Source organism: Pomacea canaliculata, linkage group LG1, assembly GCF_003073045.1.
Source record: "Pomacea canaliculata isolate SZHN2017 linkage group LG1, ASM307304v1, whole genome shotgun sequence".
NCBI classification, from domain to species: domain Eukaryota; kingdom Metazoa; phylum Mollusca; class Gastropoda; order Architaenioglossa; family Ampullariidae; genus Pomacea; species Pomacea canaliculata.
This window is the reverse complement of record NC_037590.1, coordinates 8,933,443-8,958,290: the sequence shown is the minus strand read 5'-3', so window position 1 is coordinate 8,958,290 and position 24,848 is coordinate 8,933,443. Positions and strand designations below refer to the sequence as shown.

At 41.4% G+C, this 24,848-nt stretch overlaps 1 protein-coding gene across 5 annotated transcripts in view; it reads right to left on the bottom strand.

Moving 5' to 3' along the window:
• The window catches only part of LOC112569995 (QRFP-like peptide receptor), an 83,619-nt gene extending 60,564 nt beyond the window's left edge, over nucleotides 1-23,055 (bottom strand). Inside the window, exons 1-2 of one of the 5 annotated variants that reach the window (XM_025248161.1) lie at nucleotides 22,482-23,055; nucleotides 8,622-9,078 (exon numbers count right to left, since the gene is read on the bottom strand). In XM_025248161.1, coding sequence (XP_025103946.1) covers nucleotides 8,622-9,066 — 445 coding nt within the window. In that variant the 5' untranslated portion in view covers nucleotides 9,067-9,078; nucleotides 22,482-23,055. Of the gene's footprint in view, nucleotides 1-8,621; nucleotides 9,079-15,592; nucleotides 15,764-16,792; nucleotides 16,916-22,479 lie in introns of those variants that run through there. The other 4 variants (XM_025248143.1, XM_025248179.1, XM_025248170.1 and 1 more) reach the window with 4 other exon arrangements.
• Between the last annotated feature and the right edge of the window lie 1,793 nt (nucleotides 23,056-24,848).

The following is a 24,848-nucleotide window of genomic DNA, read 5'->3' as shown; positions in this document are numbered from 1 at the left end:
AAGTCTCACTTAAAAATTTATTAAATACTATTTTAAACCAGGGACTTACACGTAACGTATGCTAACTTTGAAAGCCAAATTTAATGGAAAATCGCCGTATTGTTGATTTAATAATAGAATTGCTTTGAAATGGTGGACGTGAAATCTTTACCTAACGGCTTGACTTCGTCTGACTGAACACAGCGGGTGCGACAGGTGGCCAGGCAATTACAAATCTCGAGATGTTATCCCCAGGAAACTGTGCTTTTTGTAGACCTTACCATTTGCAAAATACTCCTTGCTTCGCAACTTTTACTGTGTCCAGTGATCCAGTCTGCATTTGCAACTCCAGCGAAATTTATTGATATATTTTTGCACCAAGTTCCTGAAATGATTGTTTCCCCCTCCACACACACGTCATACAACACAAGCCCCCTGGAGTGAGAACAAGTTAACTTTAGTTTTCATGTCTTACAAAAGGAATGTGAGAAGTACAACGACCTAAGATACCCAATCACTAAACTCAAGAAAGCCGCGACAAACCTACCCCAGCTACTGGACTACCGGTCCCCTGAGGCATCTACAAAACCCACCTCCAGAAGTCAGTTGAGCAAAACATTTCGAAAAATTAAAACGGTTTTAAGGGAGCAAATTTAGAAACATACTTTTTTAAAAATCTTTCTGAAGTCATTTAAATGCGTTGCACGAGCGTTTTAGGAACATTTTAAAAGGGGTTTTCTTTTCTATAATTGAAAACACCTCGGAGTTTTTCTAAACTGGAAAAAAATATTTTAATGGTGATGACCTGGTTATCACAATGAGCTTGGGGCGATGAAAACTTAGTGTTTACAAGAAACAAGAAACCCTGTGTTGAAATGAAACGGTTTGGATTTCAACAAACCGATAGATCGCAAGTATTACAAGGGGAGGAGAAAATATGCTACACCACACAGCCCGGATGGTCTGTACGTCTCCAGCTAAACACTCTTTAACCCCTCGGCTGTCTGCTTGCTCCCGAGGGCAAGGCACGCGTGCTGCAACCAATCAAAACGTCTCTGGACAGGCAATCTGCCGATTGACCTCGTGCCTTTGACCCACGCAGGTCAATGATGTCACAAGATCAGTGCAGAGCAGCAAAGGGCGTGCAACAGAACACGTGGGAGTAGGGGTAGGGATGGGACCTTGCGTGGGTTGCCCTTTGCATCTCCATCAGGCTGACAAGCTGCAGGTATTGACAGGGTGTGGACATCAATCACACAAAACGCCTGCAGCTGTCGCCAAGGAACGAACAGAAGTGCAGACATGCTGACAGGTGATGCATGTTTAACGCAGTTGCTGGAAACTGAGAAATTGGCTGGGGCTTGGGGTGTGCACAGTACACAGATATCTGGATGCTACATGTTGGTTGAAATATTAGCACACAACTCAGGTAACCCTCCAGGTACTGGGCAACAACTGGAAAATGGACTGTAATAACCTTACCTCGGGCCTAGCAATGTGTGTGTGTGGATATACTCATATACACTCACAAACATGTGTTTCTTGGTGTATATTTATGGATGTAGAGGTGTTTCGAGGTACACATGTCGCCCGCGTGTGCGTGCATTTACCTGGGCGCTCAGACATGTCAAAATATTGATGACGCATGTTTATGGATCACCTACACCTGTGTCCAGCGTGAAACACCTGTCATCAACAGCTAAGCCCTCCACTGACCATTCATCAATACCTCGAAGGCTTCTACCTGTCCCCTTCATCCGGGCTTTGACAGGCTGTTTACTAGTGCGCAGGTATATTTACTTCACCTGACTGTACCTGGGTGCGTCAATATGATCCGTTGTCGCGAAAAATACATACACATCTCCCGGTTAACTCCCTTTGATCTGTTAAAAAAAGGATCGGCAAACTTTGTGTGTTTGAGCAAGAAGGCAACAAGGACTTAATTCAGTTATAACAACGGCATCAACCTTAGGTTGATGTAAAATACATAAAACGTAGCGAATGTCGGGCTTATAGTTACTTGATGTCCGCTATGTTTTATTTGACTAATTTTTATTGTAATGAAAATGTCTACAAATAGGCAAGAGAAAAAGTAATTTACAGGTGTTCATACGCCACCAAGGAGGTATCCTATTTTTATTACCTCTTGGCTAGCCTTGTGCAAAACAGGAACAAATACAGCTTTCAGATTTTGAGTGGGAGGAGAAGAGTGGATCGTCGTCATAATGGTTTCGCATAGGTCTATAGACGTTTTTTATTCTCTTGCCTTTTCTTACTGGTGAATATATCTTTTGATGTATGACCGTCGTTAACATTACTTCGTGTCTTGATATTAAATGCTGTCTCTTTAGACACTCAGTCATGTGGTATCTTGTAGGGCCAGCTAATGGTCCTCTGGACAAGATCACATGTCAGGGTTTTCTGAACTGTACAGGACTTGTCTCATTTGCCAGACACCACGCACGAAGATTAACTTTTTCAAAAAAATCTTAAATTTTATGGTGTTTTTATGGAGAGATAATGAAGCACAGTGACCTAACCTGTCTTCTTTGAAGAGAGTGAAAACCGTTTGGGATAAATTTGCTTTTTAGGGGGATGGGATCGAGTTCACTTTGGTGCTTAACAATGCCAAGTGATTTTCTCTTGATTCTGTGCACTGGAAGATGCCTGGGAAGGTAATGGAGGACAAGGCTGCTGAATGAGCTCCCAACACGAAACACGAGACCGCGAGTGATTTTTACATATTGAGACTCAGGGGAGGTGTGTGTGTGTGTGTGCGCGCGCGCATGTTTAATTAAAACGAACACGTTGTAAAAATTACTTTTTTTCCACTGGAGAATTTTAAATTGATGCAAAAACCTTTTGACACAGTTAGTGAAATATTTTTTGTTTGCAGATGTTAAAAGTTATAAAATTTGGTGGCGGCGGTGACGGTTATGATGGATATGGTGTTGGTGATGGTGGTGGTGATAATGATGATGATGATGTAAGAAATGATAGTAGCGTTGACGATGGTAATGAAGATAGCAGTAATGAGGAAGCAAATGAATATCTCTGAAGACTCAATGTCTCGTGAGTACAGCACGTGCATGCCTCCCATTCACAGCTAATACCCATGTTATTAATGCCTCGGTGTAAAAGTCATTGAGGATGAGCTGCCTTCACTCCACGTCGCTGGATGCCGCGCGGCTTGATGGCAGGCCGTCTGGGTGGTTTGTTCCAGCTGATGGTTTTGATCGAGCGGTTTATTACACCGAAGACCGTCAGGCAGCTTTTAAAGGTGATTTGTAATCATGCGCTCCATTGGCCAACCTGCCAGGCACTGCTCGCCGCGAACAAAATACGAGTGATGGCTTCTTTCTAGAATTGAGGATTTGGAGAAATAGGAAAGCAGACGAGGAAAATTGAATCCTGAGGTCGAGAGACAAATAGAAAGATGGATTGAAGGATGTGTGTCAACGGATAGATGGATGGACTCAGACGTCATTAGTTTAAAAAAAAATTAGTTTTCCTTTCGACAAAGCAACAAAAGATTAACATAAATTTGAGAATTTTTTTAGAGTGTGTGTTATGTAGTTGGAAAATGTTTTAAATAATTTTTATTTTGCGATTGGTTTATACAGCGCAGAAGAGTTTTCAGTTTGATTCATTTAGGGATAACATGATACACTAATAGCTAACCATTCTTGAAAATCGTTTGAGATATTCTATAATTATTCTTCTTCTTGTTTTTAATCGCCCCCAGTGGAGCGTAGGACCCCAAATAAAGCCATCAATATTACAATATTATAAATAAACCTGTTATTTTAACATAACTAGTACATCCTCACCAATACTGCGATGATCAAACAGGGGTCATCCAATCCCCCCGACAACATAAGATGTTCTTGTCTGCTTGCAGCATTCACTTCGCGAAGAGGGAAAAGAGAATAAACATCGAGAATAAACACTATTATTCGAAGAGGAGAAAAAAAACTATTATTGAACCGGGCACAGATTTCAGCTTCAGTTCTACGACCCGAACCTGATTACGGTCCTTCCCAGCCACAAGGAAGCGAGCCTGTATCGTCAGATAGATGGAGATTGCCCTTTCCCTTTCGAGACTTCGTTTGAAGTTTTCCCAAGACTGGCATGGCAGCAAATCAGGCTTCCTGGCTCCCTGTTCGCACGCTCCACTCACGCGGGATGTTAATGCGAGCGATTAAGCAAAGCATTTCCGATAGTTTTCAAATGACGGTCGTCCAAGAGATACCCGATTAAGGACGTCAACATTCATGCACGCGCCACTACGTCCATTATATGCATAATAATAATAATAATAATAATAATAATAATAATAATAATAATAATAATAATAATAATAATAATAATAATAATAAAAAAGCAAATACAGAAAAAATAGCGATCGTGAAGAATTTTTTTCTTGTCCCTGTCTTGTTAAATCAGCTCCGTCGCCCGTGTAGAGTAATTCAGTGGCGGTTCGTCGCTCGTGCGTGATAAAAGCTGTTGAAATCTCCCCAATCCGCCATGTCCGCCATGTCCGCCATGTCCGCCGCCCAACTTTAACCACGGTGCGGGCGGTTCCTGGCGACGCTAGCACCCCCTACTTCCCCCTATTAGAGGCTCGCCGGTCTTTTGATCACGTGATCACGTAGGTAGGAAGTTGGAGGAGGAGGTCATTCAAGTGTGAGTGACCTGGTCAGCTGAAGTAACCACCGAGGACTCAGAGAAACCCAGCAGTCAATTTAAGGGGCTAGTTAATGGTAGGGAGGGAATTAACGAAACACTTGGAGTGAGAGAAGGGAGTGCTTCCTTGTCGAAGCTCGAACAAGCGCCGTACAATAAGGAGAAAAAAAGGGTAAAGAACCTATCTCATATATTAAGGCTTCCGAGAAGGCGGTACTTCAGCGACTTTGTGGTCTTAGGTCACTGGCAACATCTCCTTCACGAGAAAATTATCCGCAGCGGTAGAAAAAAAATGATAAGATTAAAGGTCGTAAAGTCTCGTTGTGTTTAGGTGATTTATCAGATACCCACTTCAACTGGATGATCAGGGAAAGTTTTTTTTTTTCAGTCCCTAAAATCTAGTGCTGGTCCCGAACTTAGGATCTTCTGTTTTAAAGACGAGGGCATTAATCACAGTAGCATCTCTAGTAAAAGCTGAGTGGCTAGCCTAATTTTTTTTGTTGTGTAGTGATTATGAAATGAAAGAAGGCTGCTGACTACGGACCCACAAATGCAGATATTTAAAAAATGATATAACATGGGTACACAGAAAAAAATTCTCTTTTTAAAAAATTTGTATTCATGGTATTCGCCCGGATGTTAGTTCATGATACACCTCATTAAGCTGTCTGTATCTGAAGAAGCAAATAACATCGAAAAGTTAAACTGAACTGCTGACGAGATACTATTAGTTTTTTGGGAAAAAAAACTTAATTTGGAGCATGGAAAATGAAATATTTTTAAGCTGGAGAGTGGAAAGGATTCAAAAGGAAGGAAATTAAGTAAACAAGAATAAAAACTTATTATATTTTCCTGTGTCTCAATCGACCTAGAGCTATTCAGACAACCGAAGTGCTGACCGCTTTTTCTGACCTCCTTCTTCACCTCAAGCATCCTTAGCTAAATCACTGCGTCACGGTTCTCATAGTCACGGCTTTTGTAGGAGCAGCCCACAGTCCTTGCTCCTTATTCATGACGAGGCTTCCCGAGGCCAATAAAGACCGACACACAAAGGAAACCTCTTTACACCAGACAGGCAGTGAATTTTACTTCTTACGACACTTGTAGAGAGTCGAGAAGACTTGATAAGACCTCTTGGCGGCGGTCATCAAGACTTTTTGGACCCTCGTCTGTACTTTCTTCACTCGTAACGATCGTTTTTGAGTGCACCGACAACACCCTTTCTTTATGGGAGCCCGTTGTGTGGTACTTTATCCACCCACAACACCCTTTGCTTGTTACCTCTTCATTAGTTTAGTTAAGCATAACCATAGTTGACAGGTTGAAGCACTTTCATGTCTGATTTTTCTGATAGGTTGAAGCGCAGTGATAGCGGAGATTGAGACACAAACATAGCTGGCAGGTTGAAGACAATAATAAAATCTCTTTTTCCAGAGGCAGTTTTCCCCCGGGACCCTTGGGAACTCCGCATATTTCGGCAAGTATTTGCGGACCTGGAATGGTCCGGCTGGTCACGAAAGACTCTTTTTACCCAAACGTCTACAGTGGTTTATGCCGTCAGCTTTCATTGTCAGGGTCCAAAACTTTTTAAGTCTGCTCGTTTAGAGTTGCTGTCCATCCGCTTAATGTTGTCCCATCAAAAACCAAATAGTTCCCAAAGACTTCGACTTTTAATATTTTAATAACAAATATGCGGCAAACTAAACTTGTGTTAACATAATCGCCGCTGGTTATATATTTTGTAAAAACGCTTAGTGGCTTAGTACTCTTTTCTTGGCAAAGAAAAATGTTATTCTTACATGAAAAGACAGCTTATAGTTAATCTCAAAGTTTAGTCTCTGACAGGAAGACAAGAACACAAGTTGAAAATTGTTATTAAAAGCATTTTGTGCTCTTTGCTATAAATGTTTCCTAAGTGCACTGCATGCCAGTCATTCACAGCAGGCAACAAGCTTGTTTGTGAAAACAAATCCCTACCCTGTACAGGTCGGGTGGACATGTTTCCTCTCACGTGACACTCAAGCTTAACGTGTGTTGTCGACAGTTGATGTGGCCTCAGAAAATGTTTATAATGAAAGCATGGCTGAGAAAGTGTAAACTAACGAAGTTTCCCTTTGTGGCAAACAATATAAATGAACGACGGTTCCTGTAGGATGTCCTGAAGTGTCTCAGCCATTTTCCGTGGAGCAGATTTGTATCCACAATAAGTCGACGAAAGTGTTGTATGGCTCAGCTTTCGATCCAGGTCCTCAGCAGACGTCCCTCCATTTCCATATCAGCTCCCCTTCTCCTCACACAGGCGGGACAGGGAAGTGTCAACAGGCAGTTCATCACTAAGATGGACTTTGATCTGAATGCCAGACAGTTTATTGGCCTTAAGGTGGCCTTAGCTCGCCACAATTAGGACCTCGTCGTGATGAGTGCCACTGCTTCCAGGATCTTCGCATCGTAAATATTACTTCTCTCGATCATTCTACAAAACTTTTTGGCGGTTTTGAAAAAAAACACCCAGTATGTAAACCACTTTGTATCTCCTACTCCTTCTCCTTTCTGTCTTTCTTTCAGATTTTTTTTTCAAGTTGCATTGAAATACAGAAAGCTGGTGTAGACTGTTTGACAGGTCGTGAGAGCATCCCAGACAGAAGAGACTACGCTCCGATGTGATTTAAGTCAAATGTCTGTAAGGGTTCAAGTTGTTAGTTTAATAGAACACTTTTAATTGTATTCCTTGATGTTGAGAAAGTCCATGACCAAAGTAAAGTAACTTTTAACATTTTTCCTCGGAATTGAAACAATATCTGGAGGTTTGGGCACACACACACACACACACGCAAGTATGCATACATAGATACACACATACATATCTAAAAGCAAATATACATCATGATTTTTAAAATTATTAATGTGGTTGTTGTTTCATTCACGATAAATCACCTCTATTTGTGTAGCATTTCGACGAAATGGGATTTTACCTTGCAGTAAAACATTATGAGGTTCCTCTGCAATATTCTGACTATTGTAATATGAGTGTATGGTGAAACCAAGAGCAGCGGGTGTGGGACAAACATACGATGTACCCAGCCGTTAGGAAAATCAGGATTGTCTTCTTGTCCAGCCTTGTCCTTAAAAATGTTGGGGTTGTAATTATGAAGGGAAGCTTTATTACCTACAGTTGTTTTTTTATACTTCCGATCAGTACCCAGAGGCCTGGCAAGTCCTCAGTAACCACAGGTAAATCTAAGGTAACCTTATCCCTACTTTATAATTACGCCCCAGGGTGTATTTTGCGATTGATTTGCAAACCAGTGACTATGTCTCAAGAACAAACGTGAAATGTCAAAGGTCGTAAGGAAATTCGATCCGTCTGTGTAAGTCAAACTCTTTCAAGAATTAGTGCACGGGTCTCAGCCAATGAAGTGCAAGGATGGACTAACAGACCGAAGACTACCATAACATGTTATGCCAGCTTTTTCCGACCTGGGTTCTGAACCAGTTTCAGAGCAGGGCTCTTCCTCAGAGAAAAACGAAACTGGGATAAACGATGATCGACTGATCCTCCTGAATCAGGTTCAGGGAAGGATCGTTCAAATGAGACATTGCCTACGATGTTAGCCTAGCAGCAGGTCCATTAGCACTTCTCTATGTCTAGACATAATACCTATATTTATATACTATACTATATTTATGATCTTTGAACTCTACAGAGTATTCTCAAGGCCGAGATCTCAGGATTAAGGGAAAGTATATACACCTGAAGTTTTTGCGACAGTAAGCACCCGTAGAAACCTTTAAACAGTAATTTTTTAATGTCAAATATTTCTCGTTTACCGAGAAATTCTTTGCGTGATGGTTCTTTAAATTAATCTTCCTTTTTATCTCGTGTAATTACATTTACTTAAAAGAGAAGTTTTTACACACACACACACACACTTGCTTTCTCATCCACCCACACCCACCTTGAGAGAACGTGTTGAACTTGCAAAAGAAGGCGCCTAGAACCCACCCCGGCATGAGGTCATCAAGGAGGTGCACCCAGGAGCAGGTCAAGGCCACAAGACAGTCGGCGACTGCAAGGTTGACGATGTAGTAGTTGGTGGTAGTTCGCATGCGCTTGTTGCGCGCCACCACGATGATGACCAGGATGTTGCCCAGGATGGCCAGGGTGATGACGGGGATGTAGAAGAGAGTCTTGAGCACGATCTCCCACAAAGGTTTGATCACGATCTCCTTCGGGTAGTTCACGTGCGACATGTCATCCAGCGATGGGGGCGGGTAGCTGTCTGTCGAGTCGTTGCTGTGCATGTCCATTACTGTTAAGGCCAAACCGAAGGTTAGTGAGGAAGAAGTGTCTCTGTCTCCCAGCCGTCCTCTTTGTCCTCCACCACTGGATGGATCAACCATTAGGTCGACCTTCTCAAATACAAACAAAAATAAAGACAGCATATCAAAAGGTGGTCTTTGTGTAAGGCTTAGTAAACTCACGAAAAATGCGATTTCTGGACACTGTATACAAATTTTTATTCAAAATTTGGTTTATAGTGCTTTCTTTTATTAATGACCATCGTATACAGATATAGAAACCACGACCTAGAGTAGTGGTCGATTACCCAGATTTATTTTTCTTGTAAGAAGTAAGAGGACGAAAATGATAAGTGAATGGGGTACGAAAAGTCGAAAAAAATAAAATAAAAAGGGAAGTAAAAAAAGAAAGAGAGGAAGCTAGTCTTAAACGATCCAAAGATTTCAAATAAAAATCACAAACATGTAGTGACACTGGAAACGAACAAAACTTTAAACGACTGTTAAAAGACAGTGAATACTAAATGTGCAGCAATTTTATTATTTTCTAAATACTTCTAATTTTACATTGTCATACAAAGTTTGCCAGGAGTACTTCATTCTCAGTCCTGCGTGTAGAATCTTTCGATTAAAAGTGGATGGCATGTTCATTGCGTATACACTATAGTCCTGGTCCCTACATCGCGAAGTCGGGTTAAACACACTTTAACCATCGCAATGATTTTAGGATGAAGCGAGGCATATCTTATAAATGGAATAACATCTAGTACTATATTATATTATCTGATATTATATAAAAGTAAATTGTTTTACACCTATTTGCATGTATTATGTTTTTTCTCAGCAAGAGAAATAATCGTAGAAGAAATAAAATAAAAACATTATGAAGGTATTTATGTAGTACCCCTCTTCTCAAATCGTCCCCTCGCTCATTTTTTTTAAGCTGTGAAATATTGGTCAGGACTTATAAAACTCAAGTCTAAGGGCTGTATTCATGAAAAAAGGGTGAGTCGGTGGACAAAGAGAAATCAAGGATAATGTCTTGCCTGCTTACGACTCACTGTCCGTATCCTGCGGATGTTGCTTCGTGTTATTTTACTCCAGGATATCTTTGTCACTGATTTGTTACTAAGCTCCCGAGGGTAAAGCAACATCCGAGGAGTCTGAACGCCATTTTATAACAGAGACAAGGCACTTGATTTACCCGCAACGAATACTTATCCAAGCTTCATGAATACGGCCCCAGATCAATACACAGTCTGTTAGCCTGTCGCCCGGCCTACAGGCCGTCTCTCTGCCTTCCTGTTCTCATTATCCTCATTCAAGCCCAATTATGGGGAACAGCCTCACCCTTTAATGAATTAAGTCGTATCACTTTTCCTTTTCGTTGCATGCCGGGATACCCATCTGCTGCGCATCGTGACGAACCAGGAAACCAGGATGTCGATGACCAAAGTCACTGATTGGTCCAGCCTACCACCTACAGGCACGCCACCTATCGTTCAGCATATGATGAGGTCGCTCAGATGAAGTTTTATCAAAACCCCGGAAAAGACTGATTAAGATGTTCAGAGGTGAACTGACGAAAAGAACGACGGTTGTTGTAACTGTTCAGCAGCATCAGTGAATAACAATAACAACAAATAAATTTTATAAATCGCATTTGATAATCTCAGTGATGTATGTAGACAATGAGATTATCAACATCAGCAGCTGCTCTTTGACCCCGATACGTGTACTTGGTTTATGTTATCTTCTCTCACACTCGCGCACACACCCGCACACAGCGCGCGACCGGAAGCAGGCCAAACAAGGGGGAGAACCACTTTGTACGGAAGCAAACAGAGAAATAATAGAGACCAGCGGCAGTAAGCGTGAGTGGTGTTCGCTAGCAAAGCAAATGCTAGCCAGGGGACCGATCCCTGCTTGTTGATGTGCCGACAGTCGACACGATGCATCGCTGGCTCAAACAGTGGTCCGTGAAATCTCTTCATCTCTTATCCGCTCCACTGAGAATTGACTTTGCCCGTGAGAGACAGAGAAAGATAGAAACAGACAGGGACGTATAAATGTACGCGTGCGAGTGTGTTTGTCTGTGTGTGCGCTCACCCTGGGTGTTGATAATGGTGGCTGTTAATGCAAATAAGTTTTAGCGACTGTTCTGTAAAAGTTATAGACATACTTCAATAATTAAGTCATTAATACTTTTTTACTTATGCAAAACATTTAGTAAATTCATTTTTTTAACAACAGTTATCTTGAAGTGTCTGTAATGTATTCTGGTCATTGCACTGATTTGCCCTCTGAGCGGCCATTTCAAAGGCAATTGGTTCGCATCTCTGGAGACGAGCCGGAAAACGATTCCATTTGTGGCACGTTGTACATGCACGCTATGCTCACACGCTCTGAGTGCAAGCCAGCCTCTCTCCCAGTTGCTTTGAACAGAGAACAAACTACGCATTGGGAGGATGGATAGAATACATAGCAACACTGCGTATAATTCTGTGCTCCCTGGAGGGAACGGATAACATAAAGTTGGTCCTATCCGATCTTCTTGAGGCTGACGAGCGCGTGAAAGCTGCCTCTCAGTAAGCACATCAAGCAGACAGGAAGCTGTAAAAGTACACAGGAAGTATACAACAAACATACACGGGACGCTTACAGCGCACACAGGAAGTTTACAAACCTCGCATAAAGATAAAGCTTACAAGCCACACCGGAAGCAGGAAACTCCCAAATCGCGCCGGAAGCTGACAAACCTCATGAGAACCCAACAAAATACGACAAACGCTTATAAACCACACACGAAGTTTACAAACTGTACAAATAACTTGCAAAAAATCCACATTAAGCATATAAATGAAACAGAAAACTTAGAATGCATCATGGATGTGTATAGATGGACTGCTGTCTGTCTGCCAAGACCAACGCTTAGCCGTAACAATGAATGAGACTAAACCGGAAGCTTTGTACACAACTGCCTCGTTTTAGTAGTTAACTGCAAAAAAAAAAATCGTCTGCCAGCAGTCCAGTAATACAAGTTCGTGGTAATATGAAGCTCACAAAGCACTTGGGAAGGTTTCAAATCACACAGGAAGCTGACAAACCGCACAGAAGAATACGACTAATACAGAAATATTCTAAACCACAGAAGAAGTTTATAAATCCGCAGGAAAACACACAATTGCGCAGCATCTGATAAATCAACACCTTATACAAACCAAATATGTTGTTTCCACACAAGAAAATATCTCTAAAGTGCACAGAAGTATTTTATGTTGTCAGAGGCATACGAGTCTCTCCATCACCGTAATGGAACTTTCCCTTCTCACCTCCTTTAAATCAGTCGCAACTGAAAAGGTCGGAGAGCTTCTCAAGTTGCAACGATTCGGTGCTGCAGGTAACCTGCAAACGGGCGTTCCCAGCATGCACCTGAGGCAATAAACCTCCGACTAACGTGGGCAGTCCACCTTTATATCTTGTCTTGCATGAGCTTCGGACATCTTTGTGTTTAAATAAATCAAATTCCTCCCACCTCCCATTTCAAAACCGATTTTGGCTTCGGTGGAAGTTAGACTTCTGCACCGATAAACCTTTTTAAATGTCTTACCATTTCTTTTATGGAAAAAGTTTGCAGCATGACTGAGCAGAAAACAGGTGAGTCAATGCCAGAGCTTTTGACAGAAAATACTATTAAATAAGATTTACTTTTCATGTTCCCAAAAATAAAGGTTATTCCAGATATAGGATTTTCCTGCAGCTGATGTAGATATTGAATCTTTATGTCTGGCATACATCGTCTACAGTAGTTTTTTGCTTCTATCTTTTTACTTGTTTACTATTCCTCGGCTTGTTCTTCTTTTGTGTGTGCTTGTGTGTGTGAGAGAAAGAGAGGATGGGGTTGGTGTTCGCATGTTTGTCGTAAAAAAAATCATGCCTAAGGGTTAGAACATTTTGTTTTATTTTAATTTTATTTGGATTGTGTTTTGTGTAGTGGATACAGTTCTGTAACCTTGCATAAGTATTCTCCGCTTAGCTTTTTCAATGTCTCTTCTTTTTCGCTGTCCAACTTCTCCAACCCCAACCCTCTACAATGTCAGGCACCTACTACACAGCTAAGCCAGTTCGAGAAAATACGCTGCGTCACACGGGTATCGAACCGAGAGTGCGCTAATCGCTAGACTGGACGAGGAGAAGAGGGCCGTGAAGTGCATGACAGATCTGGAGATGGCGACAGAAGGCGTGAGGAGGAAGAACTAACGATTGATTCTGCCGCACATGCCGACACGTGGCACCTAGTGCACAACCTTGAAAGTTCAAGACTCAAAACATGTGTTTGTTTTCACGAAGTAAACTGCAGTAAACAAGAAACTCCCGACAAACAATGTACTTAAGTATGGGAAGGGGGAGCACGCGCGCTGTGATAGAACTTCCTGAAGACACCAAAAGCGCCATATTATCATTCGTAATGACAAATAAACATGTGTAGAACAAGAACAGACTGACACATCCACAGTTTTGAAATTGAACAACTAAATGAGTTCGAGAAAACAACAACGGCAACAACTCTTGGAGCGTCGGCAAAACGAGTTTCAAGATGGCGGTTGGTCGGTTTAGACCGCGGCAGCCTGAGTGTCTCCATTAGTTTCAGATCAGTGGTCTGACTGCACATCGGCCTCAGCGATAAATTGACAAAATCTGTCGAGCTTTGACCAGTTCCTTGACCAAATACGGCAGCTTTCTTTCTTTCTTCCTTCCTTTCTTTCTTTCTTCCTTTTTTCTTTCATTCCTTCACCAAATATAGTCTCATCGACCAGAAAGACAGAAAAATATTCTGGTGTCACTCCTACACTATTTTGGTGCTTCCTTATTTGGGATGTTTATCTCTATATCCATCATTTATACAGTCATGAGGTTTTTGCTTGTGCTTACATTGTGTTTTGCTTCTTTCACAAGAACTGCTTTTTAGCTCTTTGTCGTTTGTTCGTTGTCTGTTTCTAGAGTTAACGTTTTCTTTGAATAAGGAAAGGGTAGTCTGTAAAGTTTATCCTCAAAGTTTACTTTCGTTTAGCACATAAATAATTAATGTTAGATATTCTTCAGCCTCACTGAAAAGGAAACACTGGCTGACTCGATCTCATTCAATGCTCTGCTCGTATTTTACTTGTCTGGACAAGAAGCCTGGTACCAGCAACGAATCGGTGTCAATAATCTAAACAGATGGCCAAAAAGGATTTTTATTACACAATCTTCTCCCCCGGTATGTATTAATTAAAAATCACAGTGTTTATCTACGCCAACTCGATTGAAAACATCGCAATAAAAAGCTAAAATCCATTCCCAAGGATGAATATAAAATGAACATCCTGAACGTCTGTGTGCAGCTAATTAATTTTCGTTCAACGGACCATGACAAATGGGTGCCTTGTGACCTTTGTGACCTAACGATATGTCACCAAGACACGCATCCTATATCTTGTGCTTCCTGCAGCTGACATTCTGTCGGATTAAACTTTGTGACTCCTCCTGCCACGTGAAGAGCTTCTGACAACCCGCCGTGAATAGGCAATGGCGGACAGAGGACCAGAGCAGTCTCCCCTTTTCATAGAGTAACTATTACAAAGAAAAAATTAATTATATTTTAACAACTACTAATTTATGGTAATTTTAACAACGGTCTAGCTCTGTTCCAGTGGTCGTATTTCTTGTCCTGCTGAGAGGTCGAAGGCCGTGGCCTGTGACTAAAAGGTCAGCTCGCTCAAACGTACCGACGATGTAGTTGCCGTCTGCTGCAAATGTAGCATCTGAAGAACAAGTCCATTACAAGCACTTATACGGGCTGATACAGACATTTGCATTTGTTTTCCACACATCAAAGTGTCCACGACTCTCTAGGGCTGATGGAGACCTACAAGAATTCCCTTTCGTGCGCGGAAAAGGAAACACGGTTGCTCAAGCGATAAAAATCCGGGATTTTTTTTTCTTCACGAACTGTTATGCACGATTTGCCAAATTAATCTGAAAGCGCAAAAACTATCGACCTGAGTGTAAAAAGGTTGTCTTGTAACAGCTGCTCACAATAGTCATAATAGTCCATCGACTTTTCTTGTCGGTATGGCTATCGCTAACGCAGTTGTTGTTGTTATCAAAAGATGGAAGAGAGAGAGAGAAGGATAGGTGGAGCAGGAGAGAAAGACGAAGGTATTTACGAAGAGGCTGATTCTTAACAGTGTGTGTGTGTGTGAGGTGTAATTGTCCAAAAAATCGCGGGCGGGAGGTGGGGTGGTGTTGACGGATTGTTCAAATATCTTGTGCAATGACCTGATTTGAGTATTGCCTCTTAGAGGAAGAAATGTACCCGGTACAGCTGTTGCGGGTATCGAACACCAGAAATCGAACTAGTGTTTATTCTTGCTCCCCACCCTTCAGCAGGTTCAAAATGGATGGGTGGGTTGGGGAAAAACCCAGAGAGCCAGCCGAGCACAAACAGAGAATTGTCATGCACAGGATAATTCTGCACTTTAACTTTTGGTTACTATATTTTTCATTTCCATGTTTCTGCATACTGACCAAATTAATCAAACCCCTATTAAAAACACTCAAAAGTCTTTGACAGAAAATGACTTACCTCCCCTCTCTCCCCAGCTGACTACGTTGAGACATTTCCTGAAGGGATAAACACCTGTCCTTTTTCCAAACCCACACACACACACAAAAAACTCGTAAACAATTACAAGTCACCCAACCACCTTATCCGCTCCATCACCTGTCAGGAGGGGCTATCGGCGCCCGCTGCGGCCAGTGATCTCACACCACTCCAGCAAATACCCTCCTACGTCATACCCGGAAGTGGCGACATGAAAGGGACATAAATCAGATTTTCGTGGTTGACTCGCCCGCGCTAAGCCTGGGTGCATGCTCGCTTGTCTTCTCGTGGCAGCCTGGCGCTCGTTAGTCAGTTGGTCTGTCGGGACGAAGGCGAGGCGTTGGTTTATTCATCCAAGAGAATCTGCACTGGATGGGAAAATACGTCAAGCGATTTCTTACAGCCTGGATCGCCGCGTCCTAATGCTTGCCGGGATAGCTCCATAGCCAGCTGTTTATGTGGTTTATCACCTGATCGCCTGACATGTCCTGGGTGTGCGCTGAGCGAAACCTGGGACCTGAACGGTTGTCTGTCTGTCCTCCTAAGTCATATATCTTTTACTTTGGGGAATATGCATGATTCCCAGTCTGGATTCTGTTCTCTCTGTCTTGACAATGATTATTGATACAATACTTTATCTCCGAAACCAGGCACAAAGCGCTTTTACATAGACGATGATACAGCAAACCATAGAAAACACACACTCATGCACACGCACACACGCGCGCACACACACTATTCCATTTACACCAATACCGAAATAATCAGTCTCTCAATCAGACCTAAAAGAGAATAAAAGCTACCTGTGCGGTTACAAACCAAACTTCACTGCCATGCACATACTTTGTCATTCTACCAACATGAACGATTACATAAGGCACACAGACTGTCACCGTGTGTGTAGTTCTTTCGGGAATGAGAAGTAAACCCTGAATTACAAGTCAAGGACGCAACATGTGTCAGGAATCTGTCTTCTGTTTGTACCTCATCCAGTTGGTTATTATTCATCAGGTCCTCAAACTACACCCGACACATTTGGAGGTAAATTTTGTCATGTTCCGTCTTGCTACTACCTGTCCCACTTCACACCCTTGCTTCATTCCTGTAAACTTTGTCTCTCCGAAAAACAAAACAAAAAAGCTACATGGGTAAACTTAAATATATTACCAAGGTTGTCGATACCTTTGGCACAGAGGATCTCCACTCACTGTTGTTTGTAGTTGTTGTTGGTATTCTGTGCAAACACAGCACGTGCGCGGACAGGAACTGCACGCCGATGGCACGCGACTTTCACACACATGGCTTTCCAGACTGGAAGGAGAGAACTTGGTCTACTGCCAACAGAAAGGTGCTGTCGTCCAGATGTGTAGTACTTCCACCCTGAGGTTAGTCTTCTGGCTGCGTCAGGAAAAAATACATCGCATCCGACTTTTCATGGGAGGTAATGTTGGAGCCGGTGTGTGTGTTCACACCATCCCCATCTTCATCATTGTTGAAAAGCTTTTTTTTGGTTCATTTGATCGGAAAAACATATTTCTGAAAATATTCTCACACATAATCTTATGCTACAAAATCTCAAACCCTTCTAACACTTTTTATTTCTCGACTGCTTTATCATACAGATATATTCTCTCTCGAATAGTTTTTCACTCAGAAGTATCCTCACTCCTGGCAGAGGCAGACTCTTTGAACTCTTTCTGACAGAGATATTTTCAACAATACACTTCTTACTTAGAAACAATCCTTACTCAAAACTGAGCATTCCATCTTGAACACTTTTTTCTCAGATACTTTCTCACACAAAGGCAATCTCATGTGAGCGCTGTTCACTCAGACATGATCTCCTCTATGGCTATTCTCACCAATTTTGCGACATACATCTTGTCACACGAGAGAACTTTTCCTTAAAGCACTTTTCTTATTGAATTAATTTCTCCCAATTAAACTTTTTCTCTCTTTCGATTCTGCAAAGACCTAATCTTACAGAAAGATGTCATTATGCTTTTTAGAACAAGCACTCGCTTGACTCGTGTCTTCTTTTAATCATTAAAACACTTTTAATTTGAACTTTTCGATTGACCCCAAGAGAATGTTTTTTCACTCAAACATCGCAACACACTAACGTTTTTTTCAGTCTTTTCATCCTTTTTCCAGCTTTATTTCTTCGTGACATGCGGTTATTCACTCTTTCTCTTCCATCGTTTTGATTGGACGCTTATCTTCGCTGCTTTTATCCGAGCTTTAAGGTGAGCCATTCTATTACTCACACTCCTCTTCTCCTACCCCCAACTCATTTACCTCACGCATTCCGGAGCTTGGCCACTGTTTCACTCACTCTTGCATTCAAGTCGTCTCCGGTCGATGCACTTCCTATTCATAGCGTCCACGTAAAATAAAAACTTTCCCCCATTTTCGACGATCGACTATTTTTTTGTCAGCTTTGAGGGTCGATCTTGTTTTTGCTGCAAGTGATTGATTCATTTTCTCCTAGCCCTAATGATCGATTACCGAGTTCTCCTTGGCCTCTTCCAAATGAAATTCCCGTCGTTGACGGCGTCTTCAGTTTCATCAGCAACATCTCCGGTAGCTGACGGGGAGGTTACTTCGCATCATTGAGAATAGGAGTTGTTCCCCCGATGACTTGTTGGCATGGACAACACCCTGCACTCATTTACCTTAACCGACCTTGCTAATCAGGTAAAAATGTCGTCTAACCTTTGACATGTGCGTGAAGGTAACAGGAAATGGTTTTCGGAGCCAACGTTCAGATCATCGGAACTTTGATCAACGTGTCAAATCCAGACTTGTTTGTCAATACATTGACGGACATAAATACATGGGGACCTTGGCACACTTTCGAGATGTCTCTTTGCACTTTGTCCAAAAAAAAGAACAGTTTTTATTGGTCACGATTATGGAAAGCCATTCCTCCTCATCCAACCACCCTTCATTGTCATGAATCTATAATCTCGAAATTCCATTTTCAACGAAAATTTTTGTTTAATGAGAGTCACGCCCTCTTTTTTTCTCTCTGCCACTTTCATTCCGTTTGTTAATATTTTGAGCAAAACAATAAAATAAACAAGTGTCTGTGAAGATGGACGAGACCCTGTGGGACTGGGTTGGTGTTATCTTCTAGATCGGGGTGTGTGCACAAGAATGAAGAAAATGTCGATTTTTCTCGGGGGCGCGAAGACGAAATTGAAACCCTATCCACACATGCCTTGTAGACGTGGCGGTTGAGAACTAGCACGTGTGAAATGATCGAACTTTAAGTGTTGCATCAAACTGGGACACCCATTGCTTTAAGGAGAAACTGGGCCCTGAATGCTATTTATTTATTTTGTGGGGTTTTTTGAGAGAGAGGGGGGACCATCTGCTGGCTCAGTCAACTACGTCACGTGCAACCCGCGTGCCAAATGGTAGATGACCAGATAAATGGCAAGGAAGGGAGAGGGAGGAGAGGAGGGGGAAGAGAAAGGGGAGAAGAAGGGAAGCCAGTGCGAGAATAGGAGGAAAGGGAGCCTGGGTGTTAGTGTGGAAATGTCAAGAAATGTCAAAATTAGCAGTCATTCTATGAGGGTAGTGGTATATGGGTTGTGAAAGTAATTATCTTCAGATCCAGTTATTAGCTAGGACAGCAGAGTAAATAAAGAGGAGACTACTACCCTGAAACGAAAGAAGAGGAAGAGACAAAACAATGAACAAGAAGAGCCAAAACAATAAAAAAGCAAAAAGAACAAAAAAAAAACAACAAAAAAAAAAAAAAAAATACAAAAAAAAAACAAGAACACAAAATTTTTAAAAAGCAATAAATAAAAGAACAAAATAAAAAGAAAAATACAAATAAAATCAACATAAAAACAAGAACAACAAAAATAAGAATAAAACCAAGAACAAGAACAACGAAAATAAGAATAAAACCTAGAACAATAAAATCCAAAACAATAACAACAAAAAAAAGAACAAAAACAAAAGCAACAAAAACCAGAATACAAACCAGAACAAGAAGGGAGTTTACCAAAGGATTCAGTTGTCAGTCAAAAGCGTACATGAGATCTCTAGCTATAAAACACATGACTGTTTAAAATTACAGTCTTGAGGATTGTTCGCTCTCCCCTAAGAAGCCCACTCCACCCTTCATCCCCCAGTTGCATCTCACAACAAACGGATCATGTTTATACTCCCGCTGCCTCTCACATACTTGAAGGTGATTAAACTTTATGTCAAACATGTCAGATAACTGCACCGCAAACAAAAGCAACTCTTGTGTTTACCTTGCAGGAAAGCGACCCTTCTTGCCAGTCCTAGCAGAAAAGTTCTCGAGCGCCGAAGTATAAAATAATAATGTTTTGAGAGAAGACAAGAGGCTTATGAGAAGGCGCGTTTGGCATTTTCTCAGTCTAATTAGCCAACTTGAAGACAGCTTACGACAAGGATCTACCCGCTTCTTTTCGGTGCAGGTGATGTTGGGAAAGGGAATGGTACACTCTCATGTTCTTCAGTCACAGACAGGTAATAGGTGTTACATTCATATACATGTAATGTCACGCAAACGGTGATGAAGTCTTCTGAGTATAATATGGACTACAAGTAAAGTATGGAGGGTACTGACATGCCAATATTTGGGCACAAAGTGGTTATCAAGAAAAATATAGATGGCACTGTCATACCAATGGCGACACACATCATGAGTCTAAGAACCATTGAGACAACAGCCATAAACCTAAGCTATAAATACAGGTACACACAATAAACCAAAAACATAAGTTATAAATACATATAGACATAATAAACAAAATATATGACAATGACTAACTTCATGAATCCCAGTAGGTAATTATACCTCAGAAGTGTGCTTAGACACAAACATAAACAAAACAATAAACAAGACCTAGGCTCTAAATACAGATTCAATAAACCTGATTCCCAAGAACTAAATAACAAAAGCACGGAATAATTCTCAATGAACGCATTATACTATAAAACTCGAACTATAAATTGAATATAAAGAATAAAGCCCTCTGTCAACATAATTCTTGCTGTCAGTCGTGAGGACCGGTAGGCGCCAACTCATTCTTTCTAGACTGGCCCAGACAGTGGAAGATTTAGTGTTCAAAGACAGCCATAAGACTGCTGAAGTCTGGTAGAAGAAACACCTTCCGATGCTTTTTTTGTTTGAGCCCTAAGTCAATTCTCCAAACAAGGCTCTGACTTCTTAAATAAATCAGGCGAGTCCAGACTATGGCTGAAATTTTATTATTTACAAGGAAAAGAAAGAAAGACAGAAAAAGAAATATTGTGATTTATAGCATTTCAACGGAAGAAAAGAAAGAAAAAATGAATGTGAATTAAAAACACAAAAATACATCGCAACATATAAATACAATTTAATTAACTTGATTTTAATAAAATACAATATTTTAGAGGAAATAAAAACGCCATCTGGAAATGTTTCATCAGATGTCATGTGGTTCACAGCATCTCTGTGGGATGCTGGCCTTCAGGTAGCAAAGGAGCCACACTTCCGGTGTGATCGCACAGGAATGCATGCATCACAGGTTTCTACAGATCGGGGATGTGGATGGGAGCATCTGTACTTTCAGGTGGGAATTAGAGCACTTGCTTCTTCAAGAAGGCTACATTGTCATAGTCGATAGCCATCCCTAGATATTTCATGTAGAATTTTTATTTTCTTCTTTCGTTTTTACCTTGCTTTAGCCTGCCAGTCGTCCTCTTTTTATTTTTCTTGCATATTTATTCCCTGAGGTCCTTCCTTTCTTCCTTCGTTCATTTTTTCCCCTTCATTCTATTTTATTCTTTTATCCATTACGGCTTTCATTGATATAAAACATCTTAAACAAGATTTTTGCTGTGAAAACTATCAAATTAAAAAAATCCCCTAATGGAAAAAAATATCAGTTTTATTTAATACGAACTTTTGCGACGGAAGCAGTGTGTCTCATTGATCACGTTGAACATATCGTTTGGTTGGGCTTGTGAGCAAAAGGAAAATTTCTGTCTTGGATTTCCTCGGACAGACAAAAAAGTTTGATTTGAAGGTAAATGATCCTGTATTATTTTACCCATCGTTATTAATTTGTACCACTGTTTTGGCCGCAGGGTCCTTATATTAATTTCTTCCCCTTATGTCACATTGAATGCCCACGGAACTATTGCAATGAGAACAAGATGTGATTTTAATATTCACCGAGTCGAACAGTTTGCCAAGCAGTTATGGCTCCTACTTCATTAAGGTTTACTTCTCGGATCCTCTTTGAAGCAGTAACAGCAAAACTACTTGACAGAGTAGGTCAATAAATGTCGTTGATGGTAAACATCTGAAGTTTACTGAGCAGACGACGGTAATAAAATAAGAAATGTGAATAGAATGAATAGACTATTTCGAACTTTTGTCTCTTTGTAATAACCGGGCAACTATTCTCTAATCTGTGTGTGTGTGTGTGCGTGCGTGTGTGTGTGCGTGCGTGTGTGCGTGCGCGCGCGCGTGTGTGTGTGTGTGTGTGTAAAAATGAGTTGTATAAACATTTTATCCATCCATCTATTTCAAACCCGAAATTAGCATCAGCAGACCATTTTCTTCACAACACTGAGACCAATGCTGTTGTCCCACCAATATCTCACGATGAAGTCCACACTGGCTGACTGACTGAATCCTAGAATGACTAACTGAATGACAGAGTGACTAATTGAATCCCAGAATAACTAATTGAATCCCAGAATAACTAATTAAATCACAGAATGATCAACCTATCAACCTAACTTTGCTCGCCCTAAACGTTTAAAGCATGTAATCTACTCTAGCATCATCGAAATACATAATATGACCAAAATAATGTGATACCCACCTTGTGAAAACAACACCGTGATCCAAACGATTATTCAGCTCTTGAACCTGGCCACCCGGTCAGTCTTGGTCAAGGGAGGGACCAGGGGAGGGCAGGCTTGGGGTCCAGTGTGTGACGTAGTCAGCAGCACTACTTCAGAACTCCTTGCACTCCCCAGCACTGCTAACAAGACACACTATCATCTTTTCAAGAAAACAAACTTAAGACGGTTAACTCAGTAGAATCAGCTCCCAGTAGGTCTGTTAGAAACATCCCTCTACTGAGCAACAGCCTCTCTCCACAGTCTCCGAGCACCTGATAATGAAGATGACAAAAGGTGTTGCTAAGGTAATCGGTTCGTACAAGGCCTGGTCCATCTCAGTCGACACAGTCCATTTAGCCGCTGAAGGAGGGAAGGTAAAAATAAAAGGCGGACAGAATATTATTACAACACCACCACCAGACTTTTTTTTCTCCCACAACCTCACAGGCTGTCATGGAAAATGTTCAACGATAAATGGAGCGGCACAGTTGCGGCGATAAACCACATGAGAGATCTGCCAGAATCTGTGATTGGCGCCAAGGTATCACGGTCGACGCACGAGCATCCTGCACGCGCACACACACACACTAACCCACGCGCGCGCGCACACGCACGCCGGCCCGCCCTCTATCGACGCCGTCTTCCGACTGTTGCCGAGAATAGCCGGAAAGTCCCGAGCAGCTGCGCGCCAGACGAAGGAAACTCTTTCTGTGACCGGAACGGCACGAAGGCGAGAAGGGAGGAAGAAAGGATTATTGGAGGCTGTCACGACTGAGACCACCTGACAGAGTCTCTAATGCTTGTGTCGTATGTGACTCTTTCAGGCGGTTCTTTCTGAGAGCAGTCCGACAAGTCGAGGGTTTGGTAGATGGTTTCCGATCAAGCCATGTTTAATGGGGTGGGGTAAGTAATAACAAGGTAATGTGGGAGTCGATGTGAACAAAATCGAACCTTTATTTGAAAGTAAAATTATACGTATTGGTAGAAAAATCGTAGAACGCCAGGTAGAGACTTGTTTCACAACTTTTATTGTGTCTGTGTGTGTGTGTGTGTTCGAGAGTCTGCTTATATTCTATTCAGCAAAATCATTATCTATGCCAGTGGTTCTCAAAGTGTGTTCCACACGCATGTCAGGTGGTCCAGTTATCATATGTCAGCAAAGTGATGTTTATCACATTCATATCTCATTACAATAACTACGTTCATAGCATTAACATTTTAATTCATAAAGAACTTTGCGAGGTATGTAATGGAAATTTATTACTATACTACTGTCAGAAAAGTACATTTAGTTTTGAATGGTAATGAAACAAATGCGGCAATTTAATAACCAGTGCTATGGTCTTGTTTCTCTCCCTGCAGCTTCATGAATAACTTCATCTGTTCATCTTCACCTCTGCTCCAGACGACTGATTCACAGACAGTAGTGAGGTTGATGGAAAGGTTGCGATGCGGACACGACAATGAACTCACTAGACAGCTGTACATTTGTTTCTCACTTCGTCTGGACGAGAACATACGGGTAGCTGTCATCCCGAAACATTAATAGTGGATGCAGAAATAAAATTAATTTGTACCCCACATCAAAGGCGAACTCAAAGCGCTTTACAATTTTTTTTTTAAAGTTTCATTCTAGCACCAAAAAAAGTTTTGTTTTCAAACTTAGTTCATTACAGGATGCTAGTATCCCAAGGAACCTTCGTAAGTAGATGTAGGTCTGGAAATATCGAGATGTTTACCTCTACAAACAGCGAGATTAAATCTGTAATTAACATATGTAAACAGCTCTCCCATTGGCTGTCACTTGGACAACATAAACGTGTTTATACACGTAGATATCCTTCGGGGGAGTTCTTCCTTCTTCTTACTCCCTGTTTTATTATTTTTTCTTCGTGATTTTCTTTTGTCTTATTTTTAGGAGTAGTAATGTTGCAAATAAACTAATAATCAACAAAAACATTAATTGTGTGGAAGAAACCAATGAAGAGTAAATTCCTATCAGAAGCAATTCTCTTGAGATCATTAACAGCGGACAGGTGACAACATTGCAGTCACTGCAAATCGGAGGAAGAAGATAGATGTTCACCTTAGTTGTGAACATAGTTTTTATCTTCTGCTCCAGCAATCGCCAGAAGAACTAACATCCCCGTGTTGTGAATGTGGTCTGTGTAATGTGTTTGCTGTGGTCTGAAGAGGGACTGACCAAACCCAGAGATTATTCTAGGTTACGGAATTTACAAACGTATCTGGCCGCAAGCCACATGCACCAACTTGGATGTTTTTTTTTGGCACACAACGAAGTACCATGTCATTATTAGAAACATTGCAGCTATTACAGCCAGACATT